Source organism: Candoia aspera, chromosome 3, assembly GCF_035149785.1.
Source record: "Candoia aspera isolate rCanAsp1 chromosome 3, rCanAsp1.hap2, whole genome shotgun sequence".
NCBI classification, from domain to species: Eukaryota; Metazoa; Chordata; class Lepidosauria; order Squamata; family Boidae; genus Candoia; species Candoia aspera.
The window spans coordinates 82888985-82908074 of record NC_086155.1 but is presented as its reverse complement, the minus strand read 5'-3'; the positions used below and the strand labels follow the sequence as shown (position 1 = coordinate 82908074).

The 19090-nt window shown below is 48.6% G+C and overlaps 1 protein-coding gene across 1 annotated transcript; it reads left to right on the top strand.

Annotated features, from left to right (window-relative positions):
- Positions 1–11796: 11796 nt before the first annotated feature.
- BARHL2 (BarH like homeobox 2) lies at positions 11797–17456 on the top strand. The gene is made up of 3 exons (XM_063300151.1): positions 11797–12418; positions 14334–14559; positions 17144–17456. Exons 1-3 carry the CDS (start codon positions 11797–11799, stop codon positions 17454–17456), a joined length of 1161 nt encoding a protein of 386 aa, XP_063156221.1.
- Positions 17457–19090: the final 1634 nt, after the last annotated feature.

Here is a 19090-nt window from a genome sequence, read left to right as displayed (position 1 = left end):
AAGGTGAATCAACAGTTCCCATTTCTCAAGATTCTGGAAAGGAAAGCGAACGTCCCTTCCTAGGAGTGAAAGCGTTTGAACGCGCCAAGCTCTCCTCTGGGCCGAGAAAGGAGGAGGCTGGAGAAGTCGAGCCTTTTTCCTAGGGCCGCGTGCGCACGCGCAAGGCTCCCCGCCGCCGCCGCCTTCCTTCCTTCTTTCTCCAGCTAATGATATTTACTTAACTGTAGCTGACAGCGCTTAAGAAAGCGGCTCCCTTCCGCTGCAGGACCGGATCTCTTCTCCTTTCGGCTGTCAGTTTCGAAGCCAATCGTTGTAACAACCGCGGGATCACTTGAAATGTGGTTAAAGCTACGGTGGACAAAATCAATCTGCCATGTGCTGGCTCGGGAGGAAATCACTTGCAGAATTTGACAATCCCCTTCAGCAATCCTTAATCGCATCTCCAGTTTTTCTTTGCCCATTTCCCGTTCGTTTGAGTTTTTTTTTCTTCCCTCCCCTTCATCCTTTCATCCTCCCGCCCCCGCATGCACGTCCTTCTTTCCTTCGATATAAATATATACATATACATTTTTTCCTGGTTATCCTTTCGCTTAGACTTCAGGTAATCTGAAATGGCATTGACCCTTCTCATCCTTCCGATTACCTTTCTGAAGCATGAACTTGGGATAAAATCACACATCAGAAAATTCACTCTAATTATTTTGCAATGCCATCAGCACAAATCAATCAAGCCGGGGAAGGCAGTAGTGGAATGTTCCTCCCAGCCACGAAGGCGGCCAGCAGCGGCCCGCCTGACTGACAGTTTTGGTAATTAAGTGATTGTACAGACCTCTCCAAGTGTTCTAACAACCTTGTCAGGGCCTGTCTGCGGACGGAACAAGCCGAAATCAATGTGCTTTCTGCTCTCTGAGCATTTCTGATCATGTACTCTGGACTTGCACTGGGGAACAGAGAGGAGCAAGATTAAATACAAAAAATCTGACTTTTCATTAAAAAAAAATTCCCCTACACACCACCGAAGGAGTATAAAGACTTCAGTTTAATTGAGGGAAGAAAAGTAGACGGAAAAGTTAACTTTCGGAGGGGGGAGTAGAAGAAGAAAGGGCCAAGAAAGGTAAAAGCGCTCTTTTACCCTGAGAATTCATCCCTGCTAAAAAAAAGAGAGAGGCATCTGTCCACGCGTACTGGGAAGTCCCAATCTGTTCTACTGGCCTTTTCCTCTGGAAATCTGCCCGAGGCTGGGCGTTAGACCCGGCACAAACTTTTTTTTTTTTTTTGAGGTGGGGGGAGAGGGAGAGAGTTAAATGGGTGGATGAATGAGTAAAAAGCCATCCATCCGTCGCAGGATGGGATCAGTGGCCGCGGACAAAGCCTGGCTTCTAAACTCCGTCTCACTTTCCAGCCCAGCGGAGCCCAGAGACGCTGCCTCCTCACCCCACCGTGGTTCCTCCTCTCTCCCCGCGCCGCCGCCGCCGCCGCCGCCGCCTCCCTTTCCTCGTTTGTTTCCACTCATCGAAACATTTCTGTATCTCTTCTTGGAAAGGCGGCAATGACTCGGCGGACCCGTCTCTTTTCGCCGGCCGGATTATCGGAAAGAAGCTGTTGGCAGAGTGTAAATGTCAAGCAGCCGCTTTTAATAAAAGGGATGCGCGTTCCGAGTTACATTTCTGAGCAGCCAAGGCGCTCTCGCTCTCGCTCCCCTCTCCCTCTCTCACGTACTCTCCTCCCGCCGCGGCAGCGCCGCCTGACCTCCTTTCTGTGGGCTGCACTTCTGGGTCCTCTTTCCTTCCCCGCAAATCCGGCCCCGAATTTCTCCCTAGGAGGAAAGCAGGGAGACCAAGACGACGGCCCACCACCTGCCTGCCGCTTGGGCAAACGAAGGGCCCCGAGGCTTTCTCCCCAGGCCAGAGGGGCTGCCTGGAACGCGGAGGAGCGGACAGCCGGGAGGCAGATTTCGGGGTCCTTTCATTGGACCCCGTTACCATCAATCAGGAATAAAGAGAGGCCGGCCACTGTCTGAAGGTGGCCCGGCCTGACCCTGGGGTGTAAAGGCGCCTGTGCGAACAACATGATCCGTACCTGGGACTTTTGGGATCCTGGCGTTTTTATAATATATTAGAAGGATGTGGGCCTGTTAAGAGGGACTTCGTCAGCCTCTGACAAAGAAGAAGGTTGCTCTGTTGCTAAAGAGTGTCAGGACTTGCGGAGGCCTTCCTCTAGAGACTCGACTCCATATTTACACAAATGTTTGTTAATCGCCTTTCTGCTGACATATTGAACGCCGAGATCCTGAAACCCGCCGCTTCCATTCAAAATTATCGAGTACATAGAAATAAAGGGCCGAGCTGATGTCAGACGGGGTGCGCGGGTGTCCCGCCGCCTCCAGCTCGCTGGCTCCTGCAGCCGCCGCGGAATTGATGAACGTGGGAACACACCCTGGTAGGGTTGGACGAGTCTTTTTGATTACACGCTCGTCGCCCTCTGATCTGCTGTGAGCGCCAGTTGAGAGACGCGCTGCGCTGACCGCGGGGAGAGCGACAAGGGAGCCAGACGGAGCGCCGAGGAAGTGTAATCCACCGGTGGGGCAGGGAAGTCAGCTTGGCGTTTTGGAGTTGAAGATTCTGTTTCCTTAGAGAAAAACGCCACTCCTAATTTTTGCCAAGGCGCTTCTCTTAGTGGTACAATATTATCACTATTACCAGAAATTTTGTCTGAAGTATGTGGAGGAAGCCACCCCTTCCTCAGCAATACCGATCTGCTTGAATCCAGCATGCCCCTCTGCTTTCATCTCTCAGGTAGTTGGATCTCTCCCAAAGCTGTTTGCCTCCTTAGTTCGCCCTTCTTCTCAAATTTCTGTGCCTCCACATCAATGGGTTCATTAGGCCTTCCCCAAACAAGGTTAGCAGAGGGCATCATTTCCCATCCAGCCTCCACTCATAGCCCACATCTCTCCAGTGCCCTTGCAGTGTAACATCTGGAAGACCATGGATTGAGCAAGACTGAAAGAGTGTGACTCCCCTTCAAAGCCAGTGAGTTTCTCCCTTGCCCCTTTGCCACAACTTCATGACAAGACTTCTTTGCAGTTCCTCCTGCCTCCAATGCTGAAGAAAGAAGGCCAGGTAATCGTTGCTCCCACTCAAGACCCTTTTCATGATCTGAACTGGAAAAACAGCCCAAGCCAGAAGATGTCAACCTAAATGGGGAGAATGATGGACTCCATCTATGTCTAAGTCCACCATTCTCTGCATGCTTTCTTTGGGAGGAAGCCCTTTTGAACCCAAGGGGCTTACTTCTAAGTGAAGGTAGGTAGGAAGCATGGATAGGAAAAGTGACTACAGGCAACCCCCCCCCCCCTTATACACAACTGAACTCATTTTAATGCATCAAACTACAACTCACATTATCCCTATTTGATGGGGATGATGTGAGCTGTGGTTTAGCCTATCTGAAAACCAGGGAAGACCATGGGGGATAATCCTCCAAAGCAGAACAGCTCTGAAAAATGTTCATAGCCCAGCCCAAAGCTCAAGGTCGGGTGGTGGAGAGAAAAGCCTGAGTGGCCCAAAGAAGGTTCCGGCTGGACTGGAGTCAGGACAAGGGGACTGTGAAGGTAGGTAGGGCAGTTAATTGCAGAGTGCCCATGCAATTAATAATGACTTACAATTCTTAATGACTAGATTCACTGATTCCACTGACTGTCTGCTTGACAAGTCCCAAGGATCTGTTCTGGATCGTTACCCTTCACTATTGATGGCAAAATTCTGCTGGAGTCCTTGTTTCCTGTGGGATGTTTTGTCCTTCACTGGGAATCAACGGCCATTCATTGTCTCCCCATTCTCTTTTTTGGCCTTTGAGTTGGCAGTAGGCCTTGGCAGGGTCCTCCACCTTGGCTCAGTTCCCACGTTCTGCAGGCCTGTTCTCTCCTTCGGCTGCGGGGCGGGGCGGGGCAGGGGGGAGGCACAGCGATTCCATCCACCTCAGTGTCTCGTTGACCTCGGTCAACACCAATCGGGCGAGAATCGATTGGTTCAACCCCAGTCCCCCATCCCTTCATCGACCCTCGCAGTTCGATAGCATGATGCTCCAACTGGTAGCATTCAATTTGTTCCAGTTACTATTCCCGGCTTAATAAAGTGATTGATTAGTGCTCAAAGTGCCGTTTTAATTAGCTTTTTGTTAATTAACATTGGGCTAAGATAGCTCTTTCTGCTTTTCCCTCTTCCTCCTCCTTTCTCTCTGGAATGGCTCAGCTTTCCGCCGACGCCTCTATTTACCCCGGCAGACATCTAACAAGAAAGGGGGTGATAACCGAGAGAAGTCCTCAAGACCAGCAAACCAATACAGGGTTCCAGGGTGAGGAGAAGATCCACTCGACTTCCTGTCAGGCAGGCGAAGTTACGTACGCTTGAGCGGGAGAGGAACTCCCGCCAGGCGAAATAGGCAGGCGCTCTGTATACAGCTGATATTCCCCAGGTCAAGGAACACATGAATATCCACGGATATTTATTCTCCCTTGAAGATCGGAAAGGGCCGCCCGTCCCTGCTTAGCGGCCTAAGCAAAATCTAGCAAACTCCATGAGCGGCGAACGGCGACGGCCGCCTCAGCTTCACTCGCCCTCTCTCCGATCAGGGATCACAAGTTCCCGCCTCCCCTTGGATCGGCTGGACGTTCTCTGACGCCCTTCGGCGCCAGAGCAGCCCTTGTGCGCTGAGGGCCTTGGCCAGCGCAACAGCCTTTTTGGCTTCCCAGAAAAAAGTTGGAAGAAGGACAAATAAAGCGGGGAAGCTGGAAAGGGGCAACCCCAGAAACTGTTCGTCTCATTTGAAGGAAACCAAGCTCAGATCAGACCACAAAATGTCGCTGATTCCCTGTGCCCCGGGAAATCCTGTACTGAATACTGGATACAGGATACAATACAGGATACTGACAGTCATTTACCTAAGGCCGGTGAGGAACCGGTCAGAGGACCTCAAGCGAGGAGAAGTGATTTTCCTTCCTTTCTTAAATCTGTTAGACGGAACCAAAGAAAAGTTCTTGCTGTTAGCTTTCACAATTCATGCCACATTTAAGCACAGGGTCTAACATAGAATTACAGCTTTCCTCGTAAAAACGCGGACAAGGCTTCGAAATTTAAATGCAGCGATTAGCAAACCATCCCAGGAAAGGAGTCACAGCTAAGAACTGTTTTAATCCAGCTTTTCCCATGATGATGCTTTTATGCATGATGACGGTGATGATGATGCTGAAGAAGAAGATGATGATCTATCCAGGAGCAATCTTCGGAGAGGAAAAACTTAGGAAGGTTCCTAAATGTTTGAACAATTCCTAAAGGAAAGGAAAGTATGCTCCCCTTCCTCTTCCAGCCGATAATTTGTAGAGATGTTTGGGCTGGAAACTTTTGGCTGTAAAATCAGAGAACTGGAATTATCCAAGGGCTCATTTAGCTCATACTGTCTTCCCCAACTTGGTACCCTCTAGATCTGTTAGGCTATAATTTCCTTAATTTATTAGAGTTATAGAAGACACTGGGTTGGAGAAGGAGAATTTACACAATCTGGAACACAATGTGTCACAGTGAGCAAGGATTGCTCTACAGTACAGTATATGATTGAAACCAGAAAGTCATCCCTACAAAGTCATCCCACTACTCAATGCATATTAATTTATTCCCAATAAATTAACTGAAGTGTACACAGATCCATCAGCTGAGTCATTCCTGGTACTGTATGTGATGGGCCTTCATCAAGGCACTCAACCTGCAACAGACTTCCTCAACCAGGATCTTCCTAGTTTGTTACATTACAACTCTCATTATTCCTAGCCAGAATTGCTTGAATGGGAATTGTAGTGTACTCAGTCACTTTCTCTCAGCCCTGGGAAGAAGGGGCAATGGCAAACCACTTCTAAAAATGCTGCCAAGAAAACCAGGAGTCCACACTGATTGGAAGACACACACACACTGGGAAAAGCTGGATTAAAACAGTTTTATTGAATAAGGTATCTTACATTAAAGCGGTGATGAGGACTGCTTGTATGACAACCTAAATTTAGGTGTCATGCATGGAATAAAAACTATACTGGAATCAGAATCTTTCACCCAGAATCTTTTAAAGGAATATATATGGATGTTGTCTTCTATCAAAAATAGGCTCCTGTTCCTTTTTTTTTTTTTTGCCCACCACTAGTGATAAAATGCCATGTCCAAAAGGTTTTTGCCTAATGGCAAATAAATTCACACAGGCAATTCTGTGAATTTTTATTAATCAACAACCTAGTTTAGTTACATGAACATTGCACAGATTTATCCTATAGAATGCATTCAAAGACATTCTTTTTGTGATTATGGAAAAAAGTTTTTGGCTGGCACAAAAGAAACAACAGCTCAAAAGATAAATAGCAAAAGAAAAATTTTGATTCTGCTTATTGTCTTGGGATGTCTAGAATGTCTTAGAAACCTGACGATATTTTGTGATTTTTGAACTAGTCTAATAAAGATATGCCTCTTATCAGGATTTTAAAATGTGCATTGAGAAAGTTGCCTCCTATTTAACTTTCCTTGGGAGTCATAAAGATTGTGAAACGCTGATTTAAAAGCACACACTTTTAGTTTCTTTGCTAGACATATTTAACTATTAGCAAAAAAAAAAAAGCTGTAAAAGTACCTCCTTTGTAGCTGTCACTCTTCGTAGTCAGACCGAGAGCTTTCTGAAGACAATAGAAGCCACTATTGTCGCCGCCTAGTGGCAAAATGCGTAATTGCGGCTCTCCAGAAGCAAATTGGACAGCGATTCCCAAAACTTTTATTTTAAAAAGAGGAGATGCAGCCACATAGCATTACGTGCCTGGAGTTCCCTTTAAAATCGCTTTCCTTTCCAACAGCTTTTTCTTGTTATAATAAGGTTTTAACGAACTTTTTGGAAACAATGACTTTAGAAAAATTAATGTCGGTTAAGAGAATTTAGGAGTTGGATACAGAATGGTCTCCCTTCTGGTTGGGATATCAAGCTGGGCTTGTAGGCAAGAGGAGCACTTTAATTCTTGTGATGGAATGGTATGCACGGTGCAGATTCTGCAGATTCGAAAGTCAAAGCTCAAGAAAGGCTTTTCCTGTCAGTGAGTGCATTTTGCTAACAAACAAACAACTATTAAATCGTGTGTTTAAATAGATGAATCACGTTTATTTGCTCCAACCGAATTCTCTCTTCCTGAGCACCTTTAGGCTGCAATGTTGTGCAATGCCTGAGAGAGAATTTTATGGATGTTAGTTCTGAATCGGCATACCTGATTTGGGTAGTTGGCACAGATGACCAGGAATGGAATTAAAGCATTCATCACATTTTCTCTAGGTTAAACTAGAGAACTAGGTTAATCCAAATTTGGGAGGGAAGAGTGAATAGCGGGGTTTTCTGTTGTCTACAGGCTCTGGAGGTGGTCGTTCAGATGTGGGTATAAACAACAAAACTTCTTTTGCTGCCTGTGGTGTCCAGTAATTATCCTAAGGGGGAAAACAAAGAAACAAACCATGGGGTGAATCCACAAGATTATAGTCAAAATAACCCCAAGGCACAAACAAAAAGAGGAGCTATGTATCTGCATCCAAAAATGCACGTATATCGCTGGCATATTCAGTCCCAATATTTTTCACATCCCCCCTCCCCTTTCTCCTAGCAGTAGGTAAATAAACGTGAAAAGCACACAGATACAACGTAAGCGTTTGTGGCAAATAAAGATTTTGGCTAGCAGTTCCCCAAATGTCCACCAAACCTCATATCCGGTTGAAACAATGCCCTCATCTTCCCCCAAATAAGCCGTATCCACCCATTTGGCTCCAAATTCACCGCGCGGGTTGTGTTCAGAGACAAACAGCGGGAAGGAAACAGCACCTCTCTTTCAAATCTGTCCTGCATTGCCATCAAGGGATGGTAAATTTGGTCTGTCTACAAGTGAAATGTGCAAAGCCATTGCTCCCCAGAAGACCAGAGATCCCAAACTTTGGCCTCTCTTCCTCGCTGGCGGGTCAGGAAGTGCTACCTTCTGAAGGATTTCGTTTTGGCTTTTCAGTTTCAAACTTTCCTTTTGAAGCATTTTTTAAAGCCTCCCAAATAAAATGTCCTTCTTCATAAATATTTAAATGGGGATAAAGTGGACAGCTTTAAACACGCTTATTTCCCCAGCTATCTGTTTCCGTTTTGTCTACGATCCCCTCCTGAAGGAGATATTTTATAAGCCAACGTTTCTAGCACCTTCAGAGTTTAAAACAAACCCAAATCGCCTCTGAATCTTCTAAAGTAGACTTTCAAAACAAACACATGGATAGATGGATGGCAGATCAATCTGTGCTTCTCTCAGTTAAGTTTCATTCTTTTCCTTGCCCTTTTCTTTCTTTCTTTTTCCGAAACCAAAACTTGTTTATGCTCAGGCAATGAATACTTCGAAGAATTAGCTCTGAAAGGATAATACGATTTTCAATATGTTTCAATTTGGATTACCGGGGAAAGAAAGCCGTAGCCTACGTTGGAAATACAAAACATGGTTGTCTATTCCTTTCTTGGAAAAATATTTTCGGAGGGAAATTGATCCACACCAGCAAGTGTTGGCATATCTTTCATAGTTGCAAAAGACCTACACGGTTCTAGCCAAATTGGAATTCTCTGTGTTTCTCGGATGCGTGTCTCCCTCTCCCAGCACTCCCCCGCCCCTAATCTTTTTATTCATTTTAAAGGGTAAAGTCCTGAATTTTACCCAAGCATCTCCTGCTCGCACTTGCTTGTTCTTGGGAAAATACCACCAAAGGGAAAGCAACGCCGAACCTCCCGGCGGCTTTCTGCCTCATCCAGCAGCCCGCCCACCATAATTACAAGCCTTCCCAGCTTGACCCGTGATAGGAGAATGTCACTGGGGGAGAACGCGGGGCGAAAGCTGTGGGGGCACCGAAACAAGACGGAGGTGTGTGTGGGGGGGATTCCTCGACCTATTAGAAGTCGTCCGAAGTCGCCTTGCCTTGGCAACCGGCTACAGGCAAAACCTTTGCAGACCCCTGTCCCGAAGGATGGGAGAAATCTCATTCAGGTATTTGCGTCCCTTCCCGGGCTGACTTGTCTCTTCCTGGTCTTCCTCTCTTCCCCCAAATCAGAAGGGTGTCAGAAGATTTTAAACTGGCTGGTGTCCCTTGAAACTTAACCGATTTTTAAAACCGACTTTTTCTCCCTTTTCCCCCAAATCTTGAACTACCTACCACAGTGAACCTTGAGAATCCTCCGAGTTCATTCTCTTAACTTACAGAGATGCAAATGCAGAACTCTGCCTCTCCCCAACCCTTTTAAATTATACTCGCCTATTTTTTTAAAGGAACACACACACACACACACACAGTCCCTATCTATTTACTTTTAACTCCCCCTACCCATCTATTTTACAGGAATAGGTTTCCTTCGCTTCTTTTTGGAAAGACCCCCGCCCCAGGTTTAAACGTGCTGTTTGAGAAAAGAGAAAAACCAAAGAGACAGAAGGGAAGGAGACAGACGATGAGAAGGGGGTGGGAGGCTGTAAGGGATAAAGCGTTTTCCTTGCCGTAACAGTTTCCCTTCAATTCATCCTTAAAAATGGAGTAATTCGGAGTAAAACGCAACTCGCCGAACTTTGAATCATTCATTAGCACCTTATAATTGCTCTGCTAATTAGGTTGACGGTACTTAATCAGGAGGAGCAATACGGCATCTTGTCAATGGCATTTCCCATTACTCTGACATTCAACAAGGGACAGGTTCGAACCGCGTCGTCCTAGAGACAGATGAACACAGGCTGAGACCCTTCGGTGAAGCGACGACTTTGGTTTCTCCCGAAGTGCGGGGCGTCTCGGCCCTAACTGTGTCGGTAGCAAATAAGAGGCGCTGGAAACAGCAGTCAGGCAAAGCAAAACCGAGATCAAGAGGGAATGGCGGGGGGGATGGAGAGATGGATGGAGGAGTAAAATAACTCGCTGAATGGAAACCCAGAGCCGGTTGTTGCAGCTAAGCCACAGACTAAGGTCGCAGGGGGAAGAAGAACCACCCAGCTTGGCCCCCGCCGTCCGCCACCTCCCTTAAGTTCTTCCCCAAATTAACAGGCGCGCCGGTTCTAGCCCGAGATCTCTTTTGCCGTTCCAGGAGCAGCTTCCTTTGCACCTCCCCGCCCCTTAGGAAATGAAGCCTGGCGTTTTCCCAAGTTGGCTCCAAGTGACATTTTGCCCGGTCCCGCTCTTATTTCCCTAGTTCTTCACAGTGAAGTTGGATCGCTGTCTCCTGTCTAGGACTGTTGTGTCAAACGTTTCTGATCCTCCAGAGAAGGACCACAATGAGAGGAAGCATTAAATAACCCCTGGAAAGCTAATTTGAACTTACATCCCACTTTGAGGCCAGAGATAGGTTGTGTATATCACTTCTGTAATGATCTCGAATACCTGAGACTTCACAACTCGAAATAGCACACACTCTTTCTTACACGCGAATATTCTTCTTTCTTTCTTTCTTTCTTTCTTTCTTTCTTTCTTTCTTTCTTTCTTTCTTTCTTTCCCCCTCTATCCCTCGATTTCTACTATCTAACTAATCATTATTGACATGCCAGAGATAATAATAATCATCCATTTATACTTGGATAGAGAAATGGGGAGCGGGAGGGAGGGAGGAATCCTAAAGGTTCTAAAAAAGAACAGTTCCAGTTCCGAAACTGACAAGGGCCCCGTCCTCCCCTCTCCTCCCCTCCCCGCGCCTCCCGCCGTCTTTCTTCTCATTGGCTGCCAACTGCCGAGCGTCAGGTTCGGCTGCTGTGTCTACCAATAGGAGACCATTACTCGACGGCGGTCTTAAATAAAACAAACAAATAAATAAATAAGGAATATTTTTAAAATGGGGGAAAAATCCCAAGCCTTAAAGAGGTTTTATAACAAGCGGCGAGCAGGCGAGCGGCGATGGCCGTGACGTCACGGGCGGAATTGGAGGAACCGGAGAGGAGCCCCTCGCCCTAGGAACAGCAGGCAGTGGCCGAGGCTCGGCGCGGCTTCGCCGCCTCCACCTCCCCCCCCCCCTCCTCGTGCTGCTGCACCACGCCTCAACTTTCCAAGAAAGTTCAATAACTCCTGGGCGCCGGCGAGAGAGCGCGAGAGCGAGCGAGAGCGCCCCAGAGCAAGGCGATCGGGCGCGGCATCAGGCAGCGGTGCCGGCTCCTCCTTGGCTCGGCGAGCGGAGCCTCCGCCAGGGAGCCCCAGCAGCCTTACCGCCGCTTCCCGCTCCCCCAGCCTGCAGCTCCTCCAGGCGACGCTGGCTAGTGCGCCCGAGCAGCCGCGGGCCCCCCGAACAATAAGCGAAGCACGTGTGCCCGGCGGAGAGAGAATTTTCGGGGCGGGGGACAACGGGGCGGCGCGGCGAGGGCCGGGTGGCCGCGGACCTCGTGTCGTCCTCCCAGGTCCGTTCTCGGTTACCCTCCTCCTCCTCGCTGGCTTCGGTGGCTTTCTCCTGTTGGCTTTTTTTTCGTGCGTGTGCCTGGTGCATGTACGCGTCTCGTCGCCGTTTGCCTCGTTCTCCCCCTCCCCCTCCCCCCCGCTTCCCTCCTTCCCTTCCCCCCTCCCCGTTTAAATTTTGATCGAAGACATTCGCTTCGTCCATAATTGATCCGATTTGGCTGGTGGTTCGCTTTTTAATCGCCGATCGATCGCCTTAGATCCAGCCATCTCCTCCCCCACCACCACAGAAAATCCAGTCCGAGCAAGAGAGCGGCGTTGGGAAGGAAAGGGGATGAAGGCGCTTCTTTGAACGGCCACCATGGAAGGATCTAGCGCTTCTAGTTTTGGAATAGACACGATTTTGTCTAATCCCAGGTCCGGCAGCCCGGTTATGATGAACGGAGACTTTCGGACCGCCCATGGCGAGGCCAGGGCGGCGGATTTTCTCAACCAGGCCACTCCGTCCCCTTGTTCGGAAATAGACACTGTGGGGACGACTCCCTCCTCGCCTATCTCGGTCACCGCAGAGCACCCCGAGCATCATCTGGCGCAAGACGGCTTGTCGCCCCAGCATCACCATCTTCATCACAGCCAACATCCAGAGCAGCAACAGCCAAAAAGTTTGCAGCTGTCGCCCCAGCAACAGCAGCAGCAGCAGCAGCAGCAGCAGCAGCAGCAGCAGCAGCAGCAGCAGCAATTAGGTTCGGGCAGCTCTGCCCCCAGGACTTCCACTTCTTCTTTTTTAATTAAAGACATTTTGGGAGACAGCAAACCGCTGGCAGCGTGTGCCCCTTACAGCACCAGCGTCTCCTCTCCCCATCCCACCCCCAAGCAAGAGAGCAACGCGGCTAACGAAAGTTTCAGGCCAAAACTCGAGCAGGACGACAGCAGAACCAAACTGGACAAACGCGACGATTCCCAGAATGAGCTGAAATGCCACGGTGAGTGGGGCCGCGGGTCTTTGGACGCCACGGTTCGAATCCTGTTTAACGTTCCACTGTTTGTGTTTCGAACGTTCCACTGTTGTTTCTCTGTGCTTTCTAATATTCCAAGTCCTTTCAATTCCCCCCCCTACCCGCCCTTCCTGCCATCAGAAATTGCTTGCTCTGAAAACTTCGGGGCAACTTGGAAGGTTAATGCGAATTCGCTAAGCCATTAAGGAAACGTTCCAGCAACTTGGAAAGTATTTAACCATAAAATAAATCCAGTAAGAAACTGATAAACACAATCAGGTTGTTTGCAAAAATGCAGAATTTGTAAACATTTCCCCCCTCTGTATTTTTTATATAAAAACCATATATTTATTTCCTTCAAACTGAAGCTACGTATTTTCCCCCTTTTAAAAAAAAGTTGATACGACGAGAACAAAAAGAGTCTGCAAGTGTGCACTTCAACAATACCAAAATGCCAGCTGGGATTACTAGAGATTTTAAAATGCAAATGCATATTATAAAATGCGATCTGCATGCATAATTTCTAAACATAGTTCACACAGATTTAGCAACACTTAATTAGCAAGACAGACCTCCTAAAATTTATAATAAATTAAGTGTTTTTAACAGGGAAACAAACCAAACGGGTTGATCAGACAGGGGTCCTTCTTTCTTCTTTGAAATATTTATTCCCTTTACTTAGTATTGTGCAATATTTTATGGCATTGGCTTTTGTGATGCTTTAGAGTGTGTGCAGTAGTTGTTACGTTCTAAAATTCAAATGTATATGGTCTGTTCGATTCTGCCACTTCCTGGGGGGAAATAAAAGACACCCCCCCTACCAAGGGAATCTCACTTAACTGGGAAGGCGTTTTTGAAACGTGGTGATGATAGAGGACACATTTAGCTCATTTTACAACCTTCAGATATTTTGCAGTAACTAATAGGACAACGTTCAGTCTACTATTCAATTTGCCATTTTAGCACCAAGGTATGAGCGTCTGGAACCAGATGTAGAGCCTCGTCTAGCATTTTTTTTTTTTTTTTTGGTAGTTGTTGTTGTTGGTTAGTTGGTGCACCAACCTCCCCAGTGGGTCAATTAGAGAGATTATTGTTCTCCCTGCAGGGAAGATCAAGGAAAGCCCAGAAAAAGAAAGAGAGAGAGAGAGAGTGAGGGAGAGAGAGAGAGAGAAGGGGGGAAGAGGGGGAGAGGGTGGTGGTGAAGAAAACCTAGTACAAACACAGATGGACTGACATATCGATTTCCTAACATTTCAGCTTTTTTTTTTTTTAAACCCCTCGAATAAGACTCAAAGATACCAAACAGAATCCGGTAATATTTCTGCTGTCACCTGGGACTGCAAAATCCAGATCTCTTTCTGTACCTGGATGACAAGCACTCCAGGAAAAGTATTGAGGCTGTTGCGACGATATCTTGATAGGAACAGTTTCCGACGTGCACTTGGATATCTGAATTTGGCCGAGGGAGAAAGTGAGGAAAGGCGGTGGAGGAAAAAATTCCCCTCCGGAAAAAAGGGATATGGTTGGGAAGCTGTGTGACAGCAAGAGTTATCACTCCTGAGAAATCCTAGTTTTAGTCCCAGACCTTCCCTCTGTTGATTTGTTTGATGCTGAACCGCAGTTGAATTGCCAGCTTCCCAATTCATTGATGTGGTTGTGGTCTATGCCACCTCGTGCAAAGAATGAAACGATCCCAAAACGGTTGATTCCCAAGCCGTCCTACCGAACGACCCGTTCGGATCCATCCGAGACAGGAGACTCCCACCCTGGGAAGGTCCTGTTCAGGCTTAGTAATGTCTTATGTCTGGGTTTAGCACCCCCCCGACCCCTCCACCCCGGTCTCCCGTCTGCTTGTTTTCCTCCTTGGCCCTAAACCCGAGCTTGTGTTTTGTTTTCTTCTCAGGGGCAAAAGAAGAAGGGGATCGTGAAATTTCAAGCAGCAGGGATAGCCCTCCTGTGCGGGCAAAGAAGCCTCGCAAGGCGCGGACTGCCTTCTCCGACCATCAGCTCAACCAGCTGGAGAGGAGCTTCGAGAGGCAGAAGTACCTGAGCGTCCAAGACCGCATGGACTTGGCAGCCGCCCTCAATCTGACTGACACCCAGGTCAAAACCTGGTACCAAAATCGGAGGTAGGGGAGGCCGGTAGGGACGAAAGGCCGGTAGGGGTAGGGGGCAGGTAGGGTAACACAGAAGTAAGTCCCTCAGTCGCGGGCTGCTTTGAAGCAGTCGGGTCCTGCCCACCTTGACCCAGAAATGAGTCTCATTACGTCCAGTGGAATTGCCTCCCAAGTCGGTGTGGGTAGGACGCTTGGTAGTCTTAACCTTGCCATCTTCTGCCTGATCCACGCAAAAGGGAATCCCATGGAGTTCGAAGAGGCCTACTCACGGGTAAAACACGGATAGGAGCGCGGCCTCCAATCAGAGCTCAAAGGGGCTTATTTCGGGACGACCCTGCAATTTCCTTTGGAAAGGCAAAGGAAATCTGCAGTCTTAGTTACCCAGTCGTGGCCTTTCTAGGGATAGTTGGTGGCCACGCGTGGTCATTTCACTTTGCATTTCCGTTCCCCCCCTCCCAAGTCCACGTTCACAAAGGATGTTATCTTCCTGCGGGCCAAAATTTAACTGGCTGTGTTACACAACGCGCTTCACCAGATTAGGGAAAGCCGTAGCAGGTGCATTCGCAGAGCAGGTGAAAAAGCTTGGTTAGTAGCCGTGGTTTTTGTTTCAGTTTCGTGGCTTAGCCTGACATGCGAACCTCAGCCGAACCTCTTGGGTTAGCTGATAGTTCACCGAATGGCGTGAATCCAGGAAAAGAGTTAACGCTCCAAGTTAAGCGGGTTGTGCGAACACAGCCACTAGGTTGCTCTTCGACTTTCCTGTCACGTGTAGGTGGAAGAAATCTGAATAGCCACAGGAGAAAAATAGAAGTGAGCAATGTACAGGCCAAGTTTATCTCCCCACCCCTGCTAGCAAAACAAAGGCAGGAGAGTGGGAGCAAGTGAACGCGTTAAACCGGGAGAGCGCCTCTGGGGAAAGCTAATTAAGACCGCAGGCGGCCGGATCCTCCAACGGGGCCGACCCTGGACTTTCAGGCTCGGTGGGATTCCTTCCTGGAGGCCTCCACGTTATTCGGTCCGATTCGGCAGTTTCAGACGCCCAGCTTTATAATTCAATCCTGGGTTTTACTCTCCCATTTCGCCTGTGCAGTTGAATCCTGATCCTGTGATTGGGAAACGAGGACCGGCGAAGGAAGTGTAGAAGTCAATGTCTCGGGTTATTTTATTATTATTTTAAAGCGAGACCTAGACGGTACAGGAGGGCGACGAAGGCATTGTAAGAGCAAAATTCGGATTTCTAATTCTTGGCAGGGGAATACAGGCTGGAAACCTGTGTCCAGTTGTCATCTTTGCTATAATTTTCTGTCTCATTACATACGGTTGCAGCCACCCTAATTCTGTCGGAAAACATTAGCGTCATTTACCGCCCAGCTAAACAGGGAGCTCCACGCTTATTAATTTGGCTGCGTTTGTACGGCCGTTATTTCACCTCTGTGTGTGGTGTGCCTGCTGAAGATCCACCGAATTCTCACAGCCACCTATAGGGGCTTTTTCAAAGAGAGACTAGCGTGAAGATTCTGCATTGTGAAGGGAGGAAATAGATTTGTCCGGAAACGGTGTCCGCATTTCAGAATGTTTTGCAATGTACTCGGATGAGGGAGGGAAAGAGATGGTCTGAATCCGTGGCGGCGTTTAGCCAACTTGCTTCTTCTTCCATCTGGGGGTCTTTGCTGCGTCTTTCCACCAAAGGAAAATTAGCCATCCTCCATTCCCATCCCCGCCCCCAAGCCTCAGAATAACAGGATTCTAGAATTCTAAAATCTTCAAGATTCTAACTTCTAGCGTCCAAAATTCTTCAGGAGATTTCAGTTTTCCTGCAGAACCCCGTTTATGTCTAGCAAGGGGAAAATAATGAATCCCTAACAAGGCTGGCTTTTTTCAGCGTTTGCTTGCTTGCTTGCTTGTTTGGATAGCAGGAGGGTGCAGGCTATTTTCAAATGGCCTGATCTGAAGTGTCGGTAAAAATTGGGAATCTGCTCTGGAATTTTCGAGAGAGGAGTGACTTCTTTCCCTCGCTGCCCCCAACCCAAGTAATTGACTTTGAAATAGCTGTCTGGGTTACCTGTATTAAATTCATATTTTAGCAGAAAAATTAGGGGGATTAGGCATTTCTTTCTGGTTCTGTTCTTAATATTAGAGAGTAACATAAACATGAAAAAGAGGTTTGATGAGGGGATAGATTACACTGTAATTATGTGATCGAAATGACCATAAATTGTGGATAGTTTATCAACTGTCACTGCAAGACATAGAGTGGCCCTCCATGTGTGTGCGTGGCCTCCGCTAGCAAATGTTTCCAAGGATTTTTTAAGTGACAATTCCTTCTGTATCGTCGTGTGTCCCCCTTACGTCCTCCGAGCTCTCCCCCAGTCACAGCTGTGCTCTGCTTTAAGCCCTGCGTGCCGTGCGGTCGTTTTGCTTCAGCTACCCTTCCTTAAAGGAAAGGCCTGAATGCAAGATGCACGCAACCCAAAATGTCTCCTGCCTGAAAGATTTGTGTCGGGAAGGGAGGGAGGGTCCGTCCGATTCTCGCTCCCTCCCCCTGATCTCCCCACTTCGGGCCCAGCCTACGGTGTCTCCCTTCCGTCTCTTGCAGAACCAAGTGGAAGCGGCAGACGGCAGTGGGGCTGGAGTTGCTGGCTGAAGCTGGGAATTACTCGGCTCTACAGCGGATGTTCCCGTCGCCTTATTTCTATCACCCGAGCCTGCTGGGCAGCATGGACAGCACCACGGCGGCCGCGGCGGCCGCGGCAATGTACAGTAGCATGTACCGGACTCCGCCTGCGCCTCACCCTCAGCTTCAGAGGCCTCTGGTGCCCCGGGTTCTGATCCACGGCCTCGGCCCGGGGGGGCAGCCGGCCCTCAACCCCTTATCCAACCCCCTTCCAGGGACCCCTCACCCGCGGTGAAAAAAAGTCACTCGGCGCCTCCCTCCCTGTAGCTCCCCCTCCCCAATCCCGCCAACAGATTCCCCCCCCCCCCCCCAGCAGCCAATCAAGCAAGAAAGGAGCCGAGGCGAGCGAGGGGGCGGGAAATCCAGCGGTCCTTCTACGGAGCCGGAGGAACGATCGGCTCAGAGCGCAGGGACTCTGGAACCCGTAAGAGACACGTAGCGTCAAGTCCCGCAGCACCCCCGCCCGCTTTGTCGGAGGAAGCGGAAAGGGGTTCAGGCGGCGGGGGGAGGAGGGAAAGAGCCGGAGACCCAGGCAGGACCCCTGAGGGACACAAAGGGAGGCAGGACGCCTCCTCCACCCGGGACGCAGAAGATGGAAGTGGGGGGAGGGGAGCGGAGGAGTTTGCACCGAATTCTCACGAGCCGTTTTCTGACTCCAAACTGGCATGCTCCGGATCTCTCGCGTCATAGTATATATGCTACATACACATTTTGAACAGGCTGGTGTGAGAAGTGATATATATTATTTATTATATGTTGTCCAGAAAGAAAGACAGAGACATATTCATTCGTTTAAAAAAAAATCTAAGAACCAAACGAACTCCACAAAAATATTCTTCCCCTGATTTCTCTCCGTTTTCATTTTTGTTTTGTTTTGCGTTTGTTTTGTTTTGTTTTGGTTCAGTAAAATAAATGCTTAGGGGACAACAACAGTTAACAACACACACACACACACACACACACATATATATATAGCGAGAGAGAGAGAGATTTTTTGATGACTGAAAATGGCAAAAACCAAGGAAAAAAAAAAGAAATAAACTTTTATCTTTTTTTAAACAAACCCGCAGATCCAAACGAGCTGTTTCCCCCTCCCCCCCGATTCACGCACTTTTGTCGTTCATTCCGTAAGTGTGTAAGGGTGTTTGCACATGTCTGTTCCTTTCTAAGCGAGGATTGGGGGACTTTAAATCCCCCTTCCCCCCAGTCTGGTTGGTTGCTAAAGAGTTTTCTTTGAGGGGTAAGGAATGGATTGTGGAAGAAAAATAAAAAATAAAAAGGCCGGGAATAAGTGATCGCCCAGCGCTGGGCTTGGAGGTTGTTTTTCAGACCTCGGCAGGGAAAGCAGGGGGCATTGGCGGCGAATTTCCCCCTCTCCTTTGCTCCTCTCCTAGGCTTCTCGGTGTCGCTTTCTTGCCGTCGCGGCTAGGTGTTTTCTTCGCTCTCCTGGCTGAATATGGAAAAGGTTTCTTAAAGGCGGCCGGGTGTCTGGGAAGCCAAAAGGTGCAACCCAGCCTGGCAGCTGTTCCGAGGCGTTCGCTAAAAGCGCGGAGGACAGCCTGGGAGCGAGAGACGCTCGAGGGTGGCAATTAGGAAGAAAAACCCGGAGCCGCGGGAGAGAAGAAAATCCGCCACGACCCACAGCCGCGGGGCCGTGTGTGTGCGCGCGTGCGTGCGTGCGTGTGGAACTGGGAGCGGGGTGCTTTGATCTCTTTTTGACTCCCACCCCAGGGGAACCGTTCCCTCCCCACTTGAGGACACGGTTTGGCTCGGCGTCGGTTAGCTTGGGTCGGGCTGTTTTAAAGTCTCCTGACGCTCCTTTTAAGAGAGGGAGAAGGCTGGAGATGGAGGCCGTGTTAATCCTTTGCT